We start from the raw sequence: 18282 nt of genomic DNA on the forward strand, positions 1-18282 counted from the left end.
GAAAGTTCAAAAGAACTTCCAGCTTTTCTGTTACATCCCATTCTGTGTCTTTATGTACCTTGTAATTCTTGAAAACAGTGGTTCACAAAATATGGATTTCAACGGATCACAGTAAACCAGCAGAAAACAGTGATTAACTGCTACAGTGTCATAACATGGCAACGTGGTACCTTCCTAGAGTGATACATCTGCTATTTAGGCAGAATAACTACAGTCCCACCAACCTATAAGCCAAATAAGAAGTCTAATAAAAAGGATCAACAATGTTGCCAGCTTTACTAATTTTGTCAGGAGTTTCAGGACATTTGTTCTTTTTTTTTAAAGCCTCAGCTCTCAGAATCATGGGCTTAGATGCACTTCCAGGGCTTATTTAAATAAAAATACAAATCCTTGTGGCTGCTGGAAAAAACCCTTTAAGACGCATCTGCTAAAAGTAAAAAGCCTGCAGCCCATCAGGTAAATTAAAAGAATTTAAAAAATCATAATTTAAAAACTTTTCTCACTATTTTTGGACCCTGATACAGTTTTGGAATATTTGAGATTGTCAGTGTACACGAGTGATGCCAATTCACTTTTGGAAGTAGTTTATTCAATTGATTGCTCTAACTGAAAAGTACTGTACCTTGAAATCACTTAAAAAAACAAGGTACCTTGCAAGAGAACAAAATCATGACAGGCAAGAATGAAGAGCAGGCCTGGTAAAAAAAGGGATTGGGAAAATTCACTTGAAAGTTTTCACCAGTCCACTTTACATGCATAGCTGCAATTATCTGTGGGAGAAAAAGAAAATCCCTAATTCTCCAGTCCACATCACCCCCCCTGAGCACGTCACATACCATTCTATGGAAGAAAAGTTTGTTTGCTCAAAGTGGGAAATTTTCAGCAGCATGTAAGGATGGAAATTTATATGAATATATATCCAGAGTGATCAGATAACAGAATGGTCTCTGTCCTTTCGTTTTTGTGTCATGGAAATATGCTGCCCTCAAGGCCTTGTAGAGAACTGGGCAGTTTTTAATTGGGGTAAAGCTGGTGGTGCCCAGATGGGCAGCAGTAATAGGAATAACAGTCTGTGATGAAGCTGACTTGCAATGAAATATAGGTTTGGCATGAAAACCCAAACCAGGAAACTTTACGAGACAAAGATAGTTTCAGGGACCAATGCACCACAGGCATACACATGTGCCAGGCTTCATCAAAAAACAGAAGCATGTGATACGCTTGCTTAAAAATTGTGGGTGGATTCATCTGTACAACATAGACACCTATATCTGAGCTAGTCAACGAGTTCCTTCTCCAGTCGGTGGACTGCTCTTCTAGGGTGTGAAAAATTTCCTCTTGAAATAGACATCTGAAATAGGCCAGATGAGCTCGGCCCTAAAAATGTCTATTCCTCTCCACCGACTGTAAAGGAGAGACTGAGGTGATGAGCAGATGTAGGTATCTACAGTGCAAGTGTCCAAATTTAGGTTTGATGACTCCCACACAGCATGTCTATATATCTGAGATCTCTTCAAGGCTACAAGTGCAACCAGAGGCACAAGTGGCATGCATCCAAAAGAAACCTTTGTCAAAACATTATCCAGAAACACCTTCTAGGGCAAAGGGCTATTTAACAATGTAAGTGTAATGGGGTCACTCTACGCTTGTTATTACAAAAAGGGACCTAAGGAGTAGCTAATACCATGGTAAACTGGAAGCATGACACCACTTGCATTGAGAGATTAGATAGCCTATAATATGTGCATGTACTTAGCCCACTGTGGGGTAGGACTGAGCTATCCGCCATCCCTGCAGTATACTCCGCCTATTGTGAATCCACATACTAATTTACCCTTATGATAACTTGCTTGTGCTGCCCTGCTATAAAAGATTTAATTCAGGGCAATCCCCATACAAATGTGGTGCCTTTTCATTGTATTTAAGGCATAGATGATGATGATGATGATGATTATTGTTATTACTACTACTACTACTTTATTGCTATTATTAGCACTGCTGCTAGGGCTTTATCAAATTAGAACTGGGGATTCCCATGTGTTAGGCACGGCACACATGTACTGAAAGAGGTGGTTCCTGCCACAAAGAGTTTTCTGGAGGCAAGGAAGAGTTTAGTTTGTAGTCATTATCAAAAACAGTCCACAGGACAGCTAAAGCCCATGAATCCTATTTGCAAAGGTAAAGATAGTGTCTACAGTCGGTCTAGTGGTAAAATCCCCTTTTCTTCTGAGTGTACTAGTCAGGAAATTGAATCATGGCTATACTTAAGATGGGAAGCAAAAACTTTTTGGAAAACAAGACAGATACAGAAAACATAGCCCTCCTACCCCTCAACCCTAAAACTACAACTCTTCTTCCCCTGTCTCCCTAATGAAATCTATCAGTGAAGAAAGGCTGGTGAGGTGACAGGAGCACCAGTTAGCTAGTCTGTTGGATACACACATTCTTCCTATTTTCCAAGCTGAAGAGAAGAGAGCCAATACCACAGAGCACCTGAGGGAACAGCAGGGATTCACAGGCAGTGGCTCCTCAGCCACTGGTACTGATGTTCAGGCATTTGAAGGACTTGATGCACAGTGGTCAGGAGGTGGCTCTCTGCTCATGAGAGAGGAGGGGGGGGAAGAACATAACACTACAAATCACTTCAGCTTTGACTTGGTCAGTCACAGCGTGGGGACTTCAGACAAAAGAGTATATCCTGTGATGATGGAATAAGCATGGACAAAAAGTATATGTGAATCCTTGAAAAAGAGGAAAAGGCTTTAATGGTTGTGAACTAGTCACAACAGCAGAAGCTGTAAAGGACATTGCATCTGGTGTGCAGGGCTGGCGGGGCCCAGGACAGGACACCTCTCTCTTCTGCCTGGTTACTGTTGACTAGCCACTGATGCTTTGTCCCATGCGATGGTTTCTCCTCTTCCTTCCTGCCCATTCCCCCCTCTAGTCCTCCCTGCATAGTGGGATTTGACAGTTGTCTAACCAGATTCAGCCTTATTAAAGGTCTGCAGGATAATTTAACGAAACAAAGAACAAACAAACCAAATTCTTAGCTTTTGAAATGTAGCTCTTTCTATGGACTTGACACCAAATTTTTTTTCTACCATCTGAAATAATTGCAAGGACAAGACATCGTTGTTTTCCAGAGTCCTCATTTATGACGTTAATTAAGGTCATGCAAAGAATTCATGACTTCAGCAAAGAAACAGGAGATAGAAGCCTCAGTCCCTTGTTCATAATTTCAGGTTTGGCAGTCCACAAAACTGTAACTACTCACATTAATGTCTGAGGCACCTTAATTTGTCCACATCACTGAAACCAGTCTGAATGTTGTCTCCTGTTCTAGCTCAGCCATTAGTCTTAGTTTACTGCAGACATAAAGTGTAGACAGCTGAGCTAGTCACTACAGGCTCTAAATAGTCAATGGAAAGAAACAGACACTTTTAGGGTGCAATTCATCTAATCTATTTTATATGTATGCTTTACAATGAGCTGCTTTTACACTCTAGGCAACTGCATTTAGACACCTGAGAACAACTCAAAGATCTCAAAATGAGATGAGGAAAAAAATACAGAAGAAATGAAACAGCAATTGAATTTCTATCTAACCTCAAATGCAGAAGACACACTGTCCTAGAAAAAAATCTTTGAGTATATGCATATAATATTTCAGATTATGGAAAAAAAAAAGAATGAAGGCCTCATAATGGTCTGCAGCATTCCAGATTAAGTTCCTCCCAACCTGGAAATACGTATTTGCTGCCCAGCATTGTGCTGGAGTACTCAAGTTCATTGTACCTGAATTTATCAGTTTATGCTAAATCAAAAGCAAAGATGTGTTTGCTTTTTCTGTCTTATCCAATAGATGAAATTCATTTTAAGGCTAGGACTGGAATTGAGGCCACTACTTAAATTTAGGTGGACAGCGCCTCCCTTTAAAGAGCTCCCAAGGACCTGTCTCTCTCCATTCACTGGTTAAGAACATGGCATATACTTTAGGAAGATGGCTTCACTGGGCACATAAATGTAAGTTAAAGCATTAATGCAAAGCAGACAGGACTTCCAGTCAGAGACATGATGTAAGAATGTTTTGAACTGGTGCCATCAGTCGTACGATGGACCTGGGAAAGCACTGGCCCTTGGGGAAAGCACAGGTATCCTACTTCCCTGGGACACCCTGACTCTATCCATGTGTGGCCTCTTCCATATCCCATCAAGGCATGACCTATGAAAACCACTGCAGCCATCACATTTTTTGAGTCATTTACATTTTCATATAAGCGTGTTTCATACAGAATGTCCTAGAAGGCAAACCACACAAATATAATGCAAAGAGACAAGCAATCTGTTGGAGCAGTGCAGCTGTTCGTGACAATGATCACTGATAACTCAGGCTTTGTACAAAAGTAGTTCCACAGATCTCGAGAGTACATGTATAAAATGCTTAAGAGGAGGCACTTCCTCCACGTTTCCACGACTCTCAGTCCCCTGCTTGACTTTACGAAATCCACGACCTGCCCCAGTTAATTAACTTCCTGCATTCCCTGAGGAATTGCTGCTCTCAGGCCCAAGCAGCACGGGTATCTGCCTAGGTAGTAAACACTCCTCCCTTCCTGGGTACTATGCTTCTCCTCCTTTATTTCATATTTCCTTCCCCCCACAACGGTTCCTTCTCTTTCTTCTCTTTGTCCCTTTTCTTCCACCTTCTGAGATCCCGCAGGGAGAGGAGAGACTGAGCGTGAGATCTCTGCACTAATTCCAGCGGGAAACTAGGCAGAGAGAGAACAAGGTTTTAACGGGTTGGATGAGAGAGCTCAGAATGGGAAATAAGACATGGTGTAGCCCAGGGAGGGCAACAGGGAAGAGAGACTGGAAGGAATAGAATAGAGACGAAAGGAAAAAGAACCAGAGAGAGAGATTTAGGAAAGGGACAAAGTGAGAGGAAAATTAACTGGAAATGGATCTGAAAGTACTGTGAAGGAAAGACAGAAAGGAAGGTAAGTGTTAAATAAGGAACAAAAGTGACAGAACCTGAGAAAAATATATTAAGGATGTTTCTGCGAGTGCTGCATTTTGCCTGATAGGAAACATGGCCCCAAATAACCGAGCAAAAGATGAGGAAAGACTTGCTGTTATTCAGAATAATTTTTCAGGGTGAGAGAATAGGTGAGGCATAGTTTTGGGGGGAGAAGTCTGGTGATTGGATGCTTTATGTGGAGTAGGAAAATACACTGACTGTATTTCATGTATATTTACAATCTTGCCGCTAGATTTTTGAATATTTTTACATACATTAATGTGTGTGATGTGGCTGTGGAGTTCATGGTTTTATACGAAAGGTGTATATTGACCAAAACATGTAAGAATGTCAGTCCTGGTAGAAAAGCAGAGCAGAGCAAACAGCCTTGTCGTGTCTGTTGAGCGCTCTGCAGAGGTGAAAGCAGAAGGTGGCATAGCACTGGCAGCTTAATTGTAATTTGGCTAGGGCTTGTCTACATGTGGAAATTTTCAGTACTAGCTTTCCAGATGACAAGTTTGGGCTTAATGTTTTGCACCATGAGTCATTCAGTTTAGTCCATTTTGGAGGTGGATTAAAATAAATCACACAAAGGCAGCAGTAGCAGAGAATAATTCACTTAGCGAGTGAGGTGAGGGAAGTGCGTGAGTGAAAAACAACTGTTTTGCTTTAAAAATCCACCCTCAAACTGATTTTATAATAGCTTCCCTGTGTAGAGAAGCCTTTAGTTCCCTTGCAGTGCCGGGAGCCCACATCAGGACTTACGCACTAAGCCAGCCATTGCTATGGAGGCAGAGTTGCATAAAACTTCAAGCAAGCTGTGAGCCTTGCAAGGCGCTCCACTCATCTCCAATTTGAGGAAAATATCACAGGGTTATTTCTTTCTTCATTTCTGTTTCAAATGCTTTAATCTGCCCCAGGATCCCCTGCCACTTGCATTTCACAGCATGCCAGGAGGAGGATCCCTGGGCCTTTCTCTTCCATTTTTTTGTGCATCTCTCCACAGCCTCCTTGTATTGGCTTGGCTGGAAAAAGGTCTGAGTGGGTGTAATAACGGATTGCCGCCCTAAATCATAAAGAGCAGAAGCCCTTACCTCTGGGCTGGAGTAATGCGAGGGCTTGCTGCCGTCACTCTCGCTGGAGCTGCTTTCGCTCTCTGAGTCAGACTCTGAGCTGGTCTCGGATTCACTGGAGCTGCTGCTGCTCGACCCCTTGCTGGAGAGTCCTGAGGCTCGGGCGTTGGACTGCGGCACCACCACGCTGCCAGCCCCACGCGCAGCCCATTGTGGAGGAGGGAGGGAAGGGAAAAAAACAAGAACATAAAAAAACTACATGTAAAAACCCTGGTGTTTTAGGGAGCATACTTATCTGAATGCCTGTGAGCTTGTCTCTGCTGCTAACGAATGGTGAAGTGAGTTCAACATTACATTATTATAATTGGGGGAAAAATATGGGGTTAACCTCATATCCATTTAAATCCATAGCCTTTGCCATCTCTTCTTCATCTGAGGGAGGGTCAAGTTTTCACTTCAGCTTGTCTCTTTTCTCATTCAACAGACATTTTAGGATATATTAAAAATATCAAACATTAAAAAACAGAGTACAGAAAGCAGTCTTACACTGTCTAATGAACGCTCTGCACAGAGGTGAAAGCAGGAGATGAAAAAGGTGAACAGTTAAGAAACGGAGTTGAACTCCACAGTGCCAGTCATTTATAAGTAGTAATAGCAATAACGATAGTAATAACAATAATAATACATCCTCACTGGAGCTTCCGACCCCCATCTTTTGTTCTGCACACTTCTTCACCTACCCGTAAATGATGTGGTTACCTGTATATACCATCTTGATATTGACAACTGCAAGATCTAAGACTCTGATCCTGCAAAAACTTGAAGAGCTCAGGCTTGTGTTTTCACACGTCAGCAGTGCAGTGCCGTCAGCAGAGCTACTTGCCTTCTTAAAAGTTATGTTTGCATGCGAGTGTTTGTATTATCAGGCCTGACAGCAGAAGAAATGTATACTTTCGTGAAATAGTTGACCATGCATATTAAAAATATCACAGTCAAAAAGACTTGAGTGTGAAATGTCCTATTAAGTCATCCAGCTTATTCCCCAGGCAATGGAAGATTGTTCCCTATAGCAGGGTGCATTTTCTAGTGAGTTGTCCAATTCGATTTTAAATGACTTGAATACAGCTTTTACTTTTACCCCTGGGAAACTTCTCTGCAAACTAACCCAAATTCCACTGTCAGAAATTTCTCCCTACATTCAACCTGAAGTTGCCCTTTTTAAATTTATTGTTGTTACTTATTATTTCATCCTATTACTAATAGTTACTATGATAAATTATCCTCCTCCCTTTTTGCTTTCACATATTTGCAGACTGTTTTCCTGCCCTACTTCAGTCATCTTTCAGACAAGGCCTTACACATTTACTTCTTCTGATCTTTCTTCGTAAGTCATTATCTCCAGGGACATGGGATCATTTTTATGGCTCTATTCTGAACTCATTCCAATTTGTCTATATCTCTCTGATAACAGGATGCCCAAAACAGAGTGCAGAATTATAGATGGGTTCTCACTAGAGCCCTACAATGAAGGGCTATTACCTTCCTGCTCCTTGATGCGTTGCTTCTGTAAACATATACCTGAGCTGTGATGGAATATTAGTCCATTAACACTCCCACATCTCTTTCAACACTGCTTTCTCCAGAATTCCTCCACTGATTGCTACATTTTAGATTATTTGCTTCCAGAGAGATTAGCTTGCTTTTTTTCTTCATACCAGATCTCATTTTCTTCTTTACCGCACATGCTTCTAGCTCTTTTTGATTTATTTCTCTGCCCTCGGAGGTGTCTGCAGCAACTTCTAATTTAGTATCAAATGCAAACTTAATTAAATGGTTATTCACTTCCTTTTCCAGATCATTAATGAGACTGTTAAATAAACCCCACATGAAACACACCGGTACCCTAATAACCATCTCTTCCCAACTCCATTCACTGGTGTTTATCATTACCCTTGTTTATGCTCCATCAGTCCAATATTGTGGCTAATGCAATGTGATCTTGGAGATGCATTTTGTGAGAAGTAATATCTAATAATTAATTACAGTTCTGCTATGTTGCACCTAATGAATTGTCTTTACCTGCTAATGATGCATTTCATTCTGGAAAACTGGTACCTGACACATATGACAGGCAATTTCTGGGGTTTTGAAAAGAGGCCAAGCCATCAGAGATGCAGTTTCAACTCCACGATTCCCCACGGCCGCACACTTCCTGGCCCTATCCCCGCCTCCCCTAACATATGCCAACCTTTCCCCGCTGGACCACCTGTCTTGCACAAGCCAGTACTCCCACCACATCGCCTTTACTTATAGCATCCCCCTTGCCTTTTGCTAGGAAGCGGCACAGCTGCCCACGGCTTTCTTGCTCCAGAGAGTTTCTGGTTGCCTGGGGAATCGTGCCGCTGTTGGAGAGTTTTCTGCACCCTTTGAGGCACAGTGGGGCCAGACAGTGCAGAAAACCTCACCTGTGATCTCACCTTACTAATTAAAGCAAGCAAAATAAACAGGAGAGAGAGGAGCTGACATCCATTTATATTTTTGACCTTTATTTCCATCCTTGTAACCATCAGGCGGTAGAGAGAGGCAACAGTAAAAGCTCATGCTCCGGCAGGACGGCTCGGTGCTACACGCGTGTTCGCAGAAGTGCCTGCCAGCTCTTGGGAGGCAAGAGGTCTGTCATCCTGCACAGGCATTAAATGTACCAATTACAATGAGTGCCTTTAAAAACTCACCCTCTGCTATTTTTGTTGTTATTCATGATGTCTCTTTGTCTAGCCAGGTAGGTGTGGCAAATACAAGATTTTCAGGCAGCCATTTGTATAACAGCATTAAGGCACAGAGGTGCCTGAAACAGAAACAGCTTATAAGCTTGTAAAAATTTTCCTTCCCGGAGAAGGAAAATTGATGTTTTGTGCACTGCTTTGGGACAATGCAGTTTTCCACTTGTACAGGTTGCCCAGTAAACTCTAGATATAAGTTGCTCACTTATATTAATCGATTACAGTCAATCCCTTGTTAATAAAATAGTGAGAGCTATATAAAGGCCACTGTGAGTAGGTTTTCTGGTTTTGATTTTTTTTCTTCTTTTTTTTTTTCTTAAGGGAATATGAAAAGGTAACTGCCTTTTCTGACAGTGTAGCTTAGGGAATGCTTTTGACAGTGTCCGACTCTGATGGATTTCCAGTCCTTTCCACAACAGCATTGTGACTGTTGCCTGAAAAGTTCTTCAACATCACAAAACATCTGCACATTTATGTCCTGCCCCTAGTGACTGTGGTTTTAATTTTTAAACCATCATTTTTGTTTGGCATTGACTGAAGTATTCAGAATTGCTATATAGGGGATGAGGGAGAAAAAAACCCCACAGTAATATTTCTTTCCTGTTGTGACATGAAATGTTTTTCTAGGCTGCTGAATAGAAATTGTTACTACAGCCATAGATATAAAATATAACTGTTGGACTCTTCACAAACATCTGGAAATCTATGTTTGCTGCTCTAATGGTAGCCAATATACTACAAAAATGTAACATTACAATATTTTCCTATTTATGCTGATGCTGTTGAAGTCTCCTGTCCCCCTTCTACCTTTTCCGTTTTTAAATATAGCATATTCTTATAAGGATCCTCATTATATTATAGTGACCAGGGTGAAAACAGTTACATGTTTCTTCATGCATTCTTACTAAAAAGTGACCTTCATTTTAAATTGGCGACTTCCATTTTGGACTGTTTTTTCTAAAGTATGTAAGCAAGATCATGCAGTCAAAATAAAAGGCTGATTTACATTTTAATGACTATGGCACATAACATTCATGCATATTTTGCTACTGGCTTATGCCCCAGAATTAATTACTACATCATAGAAATTATATTTTTATTTTAAGCAATTAAACATCAATTTGGGTAAGAACCACTTTTCTTTAAAGCCCTTGATCAGAACATGCACTCTCTGACTTAAGAGAGGGAGTAAATACCTTGTAAAGTTGCCAGAAGTTCAGTAATAAGATCACTTAATAACGAACACACCATCTGAAGTTTCTGATCAGATATCTCCCATCATCCTGGCTACATGGGACTTGGGCACCTAAACACCGTGCAAGTCTCCAACAACCTGTTTTCCTGCACTGCCTAGTGGACAAGTCAGCCGTCTCTGAAAAACTGCTAGATATCTTGTAGACCCAATTTTTCTCAGATGTGCAGGCTCAGAAACACAGTGATTTGGAGAGATTAATACTTCTTCCCCACTCAAACTAATTTGTCATCCAAGTTGAGTGGCGGAGCCATCTCAATCCCTGGAGAAGCCTGAGAGCTTAGTTGTGGTGGGACCAGTTATCAGCTCCATCAGACTGCTTCGCCACGGCCAGCCTTTGAACAGCACCAAAGTGATTTAAACGCTTGTGCAGGAAGGTGCAGGCGTTTGCTATTCAGGCAGTGGGGAGAGATTCCCAAATCAGACTGCCTCCATGGCCCTCAGGAGACCTCTTGAGGTTAATCACGCTGGACCTGGGTCCTACTCTATGCTTCATATTAAGCTGCTGCTTACAGCTGCGCTACTTTCCATGGTAATAAATCATGGCGTTCAGCACTGGCCACAAGACGTTCCCGGGCAGCTAAGCATATGCTGCATTGCAGGAATTCAGTTTCAGTGTTTCAAAGACAGACAGCCTGAACAAGGTACAAGTAAAACAGATGCAGTTCTTTACCAAAGTGCAAGTATTTGGTAACAATATTAAATGGATTCAAAAGAGAAAAATCTCTCCTATGCTGAAGAATTTGTGATCCCAAGTCTTCACTGCGTTACAATACGAAGGCACTTTATACCTACTTTACACAGGTATGAATGATTATCGAAAATGCAAAGCAAGGGTGAATCAGGCCTTGAAGAAAAGTCTGTGCCAAGAAAACATACCAGAGAGAGCCTCTGAAATACTCTTCCAGCCCTGACAAAGGCTACGCAAATGCTTATGCTTCATATTTTGGAGCCTGGTCGGTCTGTGTAATTTCACTTTGCAAGAATTGTATCCACAACCTTCTTATCAAAAAGCTCAGTAACACTATCAGACACTATTTGCTGTATTTGTTTTCGTGTCTGGAGATGGGACAATATTTAGCCAGTGTCATCTGCATAGCTGTGATCATCTAAACTATTATTCTTCTAAATCTCACCCTACAGTACCATCTATCAAGCACTGTGCAACTATCAAGTGGCCCTGACTCCCCATAGGAAAGAGGAGTGCAACAGTTAGTGCGAAGAACTGACTTGAATAAACAAATGACACTGTTAGGGATCACACTGTCAACATTGAGAGGTAAACATGAAGAAGGTGATGTGAATTTGTAGATGTCACAAACATTCGAGAAAATCCTAAGAAAGGCTGTATGAATGCTTGCAGTATTTGAAATACCCAGAAAATCTCTCACTGTCCGGAAGATCAAGGCCAATTGTGGGAAAACAATACTCTGAAATAGACAGCAGCCCCTTGGCTGGTATAAACTGTCATAGCTCCATTGACTTCAATTAGGCTACACTGATTTAAATCAAACAGTAAATCTGACCAAGACTGTGAAATGATATTTCAAACTCAGTGATGAAAACATATTCCACGGTTTAAAGGAGCTCTGCTGACAGAGTCTCTATTTTTATTCCAGATTAAAGTATCTGAAACACCACTTCCTTCTTCCCTTGAAGTCAACCTAAAACCCAGCGAAGATCTTTTACGGAAAACTCTTTATCCCTTTGTTGTGAGAAGCAAATTCCACATGGTGCTTTCTCAAAGCACGAACTGAGAACATCGTGCCAAGATCTGTATAATTATCTCTGCTGCCTGGCACTGAAGATATTGCACGTCTCCCATGCACACAGTAGGGAATTCCTGTGTCGATAATTGTGAATGAATCACAGAGGCAACAGAAATGCCCACTTCTTGCTGCTGCCCCTGTGTATATTTCAAATTCTGTTTCAGCGAAGACACCTGAAGCACAGACCACAGGGGTCTATCTGGACTTGCAAATCAGGCCATCCCAATGTTGTAACAGAACATATGGGGATATTTTCTGAGGCAACTGTAGAATGCCAAGAAATAGCACCATAAGGATAGCCTACAGAATGAACGTGGGCTTTGTCCATTTGTTTCAGGCCAAAATCATGCTGAGAAAAGGGAGATGATACCATAAACTCTAGAATATGCACCCGCTTGAGGACAGCCAGATACCTCCATGGTTTAAAATACGAAGGCTGGTTCTGTACTTAACATACAAATGTGAGTAGAAGGAGCCTCTGCTCTAGTTTTAGCTCTGCCATGTCGAGTCTGAATGACCAAATCAGTGGACCCTTCTAGGGCTCCGGTCACCATCCTAGTCATACACAGGGATGACTGAACTTGCCTACCTTCAGTGTGTTAGGAGACGTCCTTTGTTATTCTTTAAAAAGCACTTAGATATCTTTGTTCTGAACACAGTATGGAAGTGACACAAATTTGGTTTTGTACCTTTGCTAACCGAGAGCATGAAACCAATTAACTGTCTGAGTTCTTTACAGTTACTGATTGTCAAAACCTATCGTTCACTAGCAAAAAAAGCAGCTGGCCCTGCCGTGGTCGGCTGTTTGGGCCTGAACGCAAAAAAAACGAGGCTGGGCACTTCCCTTTCTCCAGGTAAACGATTTCCCAGGAGTCTGTTAATATCTTTAGGAAACAGAGAAATGTTTTCATACCTCATTCCTATAATGGATGAGGTATGAAATGGGAGTCATGATGAGTGAGAGTCCTGGAGGTTGTTCGGCTTGTCACAATATATAATGCTTCTGTGAAAGCACTGCATTACCTTAGCCGCACCACCTTTGCACAGCACAACTAATAAAGCACGGCTGCCAAGAACAGAGTTCATAGACTCCACCTATATTTTAACACTGTCCTTGGGAGTTGCTTAAATAGTTTGTGCTGACAAGACTACAAGTATCATCCAATAATGCAAACCTAAGGTAAATCAGGTCTCTTCAGAGAGTCAGGTGTGCCCTGTGTGATTGCAGCTTAATTGCCAGAATAGTCACCAAAGAAAAACAAATTGATAGGAAAGGTTGTTTAGAAAAACAAGCTATGAAGCTCATGCACACACAGACACAAAACCCTCAAAAAAATTCAGTCTGGCAAGGGGGTATCTACTTAAGGCCTGGTTGATACTGGAAGCAGCAGAATCACAGCTCCCACCTTGTAGGAAAGAGAAAACCACTGAAAAAAACCTTGGCTAAAAAAAACCTCCTAAAATAAAATGCTACATAACAATTAATAGTGACATCTCTGTATAAATAGTGCTATCAGGAGGAGCGTGTGCCGGGGTATCTGAGATGAAAGGGTCCAATAGACCTGGAGCAGCATTAGCGTGGGGATGAAGTGATTAGTCAGCAGGCTGACAGCTGTGCTAGGAGCCTGGTGCCAGATTCCAGGGTATGCTTTCCACCGCTGCCAAGTGTTTGCTTGTCGCTCCAGATAAATGGAGCATCAGCAGTGTTTTATTTGACCTGCTCACAAGAAAAATAAAGCAACTCTGACTTCCTCAGTGTGTTTGTCGTTGACCTTGCATCAGCTGAATATGAGCAGAGAGATTCCCTGGTCCAGGAAAGTTAACTCTTTAGTAGAAGACGAGTGATAGAGTCTTTTTACCTTGGTAGTATAATTAGTCTCATAATGGCTCGAAGTACAGTGACTTAAAAAGTGACAGGCACAGCCTGTGTGTCCTATAATGTCCTTGGAACATGCCCTTTGGACCAATGGCCTGGAGAATGATGAACAGCTTTGGGAACAGTCTGTGAACAGCCACCCTCCTGCCTCCAGTGTGAAATCAGGAAACCATTTCCACAGAGACTTTTTTTTTGGGAGGGGGCGGGGGGCAGAAATAAATTGTAAGTAGATGAAGTTGTTGAGAAGATTCAGTCAGATAACACCGCTTTTGGTTTCCCCCCGAGACCAAGGGCAATGGCTTTTGTGTGTTTTCCTTCATATGTACCCCAGAAGTTTTATTTTCTTCTTTTCTTCATCGTTTTGGTCATGTTAGAAACTTTCTGTTTGAGATCCCCTCTGTTGTCTGGTCGAGGCCAGCTTCTGCTGGGTGGAAATCAGACCCAGTGTCTTTGAATTACACATCTGAAAGGGAATGTAGAACACACACTTTTTTTGACCTTTAATGCCCTTGATGTGTGAAGGTTCTCCTCCATGGTGGCTAAGAGTGACAACCATACTCCGGAAGCAGCATTACTCAAAGGACTCTCTTGGGAGATACGCCCCTTCCTCTTCTCCTGTAGGAATCTAGCCCTCATATCAGATCAAAAGGCCCAGGGAAGGGGTAAGAAACTTAGACAGACTTTGCAAGAAGGAAAGAAGGACTCCTTTGAGCACTTGTAGATATGTGGTACTAGTGGCTGAGACTGTGGTCAGGCATAGTTTTTCCATATCCGATAATACCGAAGCTTTGGATGTCTTTCTGGCACTCATTGATTCCTTGTAATAACCAAGTGCATTCTTCTGGACACTGCTACTTTCCAATCTTTCCTCTTTTCCACCTGCCTCTCCTCCCCTCCTCACTCGGAAGAAGTTCCTTTCCTGGCAGCATCAGGAGCTGCTGCATACAATTGCCAATGGTCTCCAGAGAACACGAGTTCATTTGCCCAAGGGAGATCAGATTACTTAGGTTCACTGAAGAAGGTAAATATCACTAGAGGTGAACTCTATTCCACTTCCCATTACATGAGTCAAAAACATGCCTGCATTTCATTGGTTTGCATGATAAGCCAGATATGGAATAGGAGTTCAGGGCTCAGCTGTCAGAAGGTCTCATTAGAGTGGGCTAATGTGAAAATAAAGATGTCATGAGGCTCCACACAAGTTCTTTTTGTCACAGGGAAGCACTCGAGATACTGAATCCTACCATCTGAAGAACGAATTCTGGACCGATGGCCCTTCAACAGAGAGGGAGAGCTCCATATGCATCCCTTTTTCACAAAATCTTGATGTCACATATGACAGTAGGAGGGGAGATCCTTGTGCTTCAGCAAAATAAGAAATCAGGAAGTTACTCCTGAAGTCAGTGAAAATAGGGAGAAAGGAACTAATTTAGTGAGGAGTGAATGGAAATACAGAGTGTAAAGAGTAACAAGGACTAAGGACTCTTTATCAGTCAGCTGCCAAGAGGTCACCTGAAGACCTCAACCAAGCCAATTTTCTGACTTTGTGAACAAATAACTCATGTGACTTGTATTGTGCAGGGCTTAAAAAATGACTAAAAAATAATGTAGCTGAGTTAAATCAAGGTGGAATTGGACCTTCTCGGTTAGATCTTGATATAGCTGGCCAGTGGGGTATAGGATAGTAGGTTTGTAGGCATACAGTTTTTCTGACCTTAATTTACAAGGGGACCTAACTACTGCCTAACTTCATCACCCAAAAGTGCCTTCTGGAGATTCCTACCTCTTGATAGACTAGAGGGAATCGAGGATCCTAAGGGTCGCTTAAACAGTATGCCTGGTATGCCCAACACCATGTGCATTTTGATCTGGATGGGAAGCAAGGGAGGTTTAGTTCAGATTCCTCTTCATAATTTCCCTTTCAGGGTTCGGTCAACTCTCTCCACTTGTCCGAAAGACTGGGGGTGGTAGGCAATATGAAGACCTATATCCACTCCCAACTCAGTACTCCACTGTTTCATTAGAGGACTATTAAAAGCTGATCCCCTGACAGATTCAATGATATCAGTACTACCCATCTCAGGAATAGATCCTCCACTAACATTTTGAAGGTGATTCCAGCAGCTTGGTCTTCGGTGGGATAGGCTTCAACCCCCTGGGAGAAATGTTGCAAAGATAAAGGTAATTAAGCACCGGAACAGATCATCAGTGAAGATGTGGAATATCAGTCACAGTAGTTTCAGAAACTCAGTTAGGCAAAGGAGCAATGCAAAATGTTCTGTAGAGTGGCATTAATCCACTATCTTCAAAATGTCTCATCAGGAGAATTTGATACCAGTTCCCTGGAAATTAACCTGGGTGTTGCTTTTCTTGTCTCATTTATTTCCTGAAGCATGAAGTATAGTTGTACTCCTGTTCCAAGAAAACAGCAATTTTGCTTGTGAGTGACAGCTTCATCAAGCCACAGAAGACAACCACTGCAGTGCACACAAGGAAAATCCTCGTCTGCTTTGGCCTACCATCACCTTATTTCAGAGTTACTGTTAACATAACTCATGTTGTGGCTGACCATCTACATGGACAGCCTTTTATGATTTTCAGACACGGTTGTACCTCGCTTCAGCACGGCAGTCTTTTGCCTCAGTCAGCAGGGCCCTGGGTATGGTTCTGTCTTGCAAGACCTCTCGCTAAGCTCTGAGAGTCCAAATACAGATGAACTTGTGCAGATAAAATTACTAACTACCATAACGGCTGTCCAAATGGGTGCAATAAATTTCAGCGTGAGACAAACTCTCTCAGGTTTTACTGACTCTTAATGTTGCTGCTGCCAGCTTTAGTGTTACTCTTTGACTCAAGCCATATTCTGTTGTCTCCCAAAGGTCTTTTCGGCCCGTCAGCTCTAATCAATATGCTGCCTTGAGAAGGAGCTTGTTTTAAGTAGGTTTGCTCACCATAAAGAACCATATAAAGAAAATTTGACTTCTACTCCTTGTCAGCATATATCACTCCCTATGCAGAGCAGCATTTAGATGGTCTGTTAGTTGAATCCAAGTGCTCTCTTTTATATGTTTCAAGAAATGACAAATGCCTGGAAAAAATGCATAGTTGTTCTACAGAAGACATTAGGCAGACTCAGAAATGGCAAGCAGAACAGCTAATAAAGCCCAGAATTGTAGCAAAGAGGATGTTAAAAGCTAATTAGTTTGAGATTATTTGAAGACTTGTAAAAGGTTCTTCTGTTTTCTTTTCTGATGTAAGTACAGCCTGTTTTCCAGCAACATTCAAAACTATTTTAACATATTTTTAGAAGGAGTTGCCCCGGATATGCTGTTTACCTATTAGTGACATACTAGCTCAAAATAAAGGATGTTTAAACCCGATTTTCAGCTGTTGAATATCTGCCTGTGGTTCAGCCTTAGGTTTTCAGGGGTCTGAGCCACTGAGCCACTCCCATTCTGACCAGGCTCAGATTCTTGACCCCTTATTCTGGCTTAGTAGCATCGCACTTTACAGCTTGGATTTTAAAATAGAGAGCAGCCCCTACTAGTAACCTTTGCTGTGCCTTCCTCAGTTATAATGTGTTAAGGTGGCCTGTGAAAAACAATGAATAAGTATGATCAGCACAAATATATAAATCTATGTTAAGAGTTATATAAATTGCCCTTTACAATTCAAAGGAAAAATCAAATGTGAATTGCATCCTTTTGTTAGATATCATCCCTGGAAAGCGAACTTGAGGTTTGTTCATGTACACACAGATGATGAGGGGAGGCAGAAATATAATTTTATTTGCTTTATTAATCTAGAATGTGGTACCAATGTGTCTGGACTCAGTGGCTCCCCAGCTGCACCCTCCTGCAGGATGTTATCAATCCTTTATTTCTGTGAAATGTGCTACCAACTAGTAGGAAAAGCACTAGAACTGTATGACATTTTAATAAAAAAAATCGGTCTTACACCATGCTGTGTCCTGATGTAGTTAAACTTATATCTTCCAATATACCTTTCAATCCATATCTCATATGTTTTGCTGTTCATTAAGTGCCATGCATCTTTTTAGGTTTCCTATGATATTACATTATCGCTAAGGCATGCCTAGGTGCCTTTGCCTATTCTTCAATGTATCTTTTGTTCTCCCTGCCTCTCCTAGGGAGGCAGAAAGGAAATACACACATGACAGTGGGGAGAGGGCACAGGAACAGGGAGAAATATGGCTCACCAGTGCTGCTTCTCCCTCCCAGTGCCACACAAGCTCTTGCTGCCTTCTTCCTCTCTCTGCCCCCAGGCTAATAGTCCTTTTCTGGCACTCTGGTCTTACCGCAGCATCTCAAACACCCCTCTGCCTGCCTGAGGTCCGACATGGTCTAGGATGTGCTGTGTGAAGTGGTGGGCCTCTTCAGAGCATGAATTTACATCTAGCAGTGTGATCCAGCAGGGAGACTGGTAAAGGTGTAGGAGTCAACACGTGTTGCTGTCAGGAGTTCAGTGCCCAGCTGTGAGGATATACATTATTTCTTT

At 41.9% G+C, this 18282-nt stretch overlaps 1 protein-coding gene across 1 annotated transcript in view; it reads right to left on the bottom strand.

Annotated features, from left to right (window-relative positions):
* AFF3 (ALF transcription elongation factor 3) overlaps positions 1–18282 on the bottom strand; it is a 328116-nt gene that overhangs the window by 38309 nt on the left and 271525 nt on the right. Inside the window, exon 10 of the mRNA XM_075135785.1 lies at positions 6109–6274. Coding sequence (XP_074991886.1) covers positions 6109–6274 — 166 coding nt within the window. The remainder of the gene's footprint in view (positions 1–6108; positions 6275–18282) is intronic.

This window comes from Calonectris borealis, chromosome 1 (assembly GCF_964195595.1).
Source record: "Calonectris borealis chromosome 1, bCalBor7.hap1.2, whole genome shotgun sequence".
Lineage (NCBI taxonomy): Eukaryota > Metazoa > Chordata > Aves > Procellariiformes > Procellariidae > Calonectris > Calonectris borealis.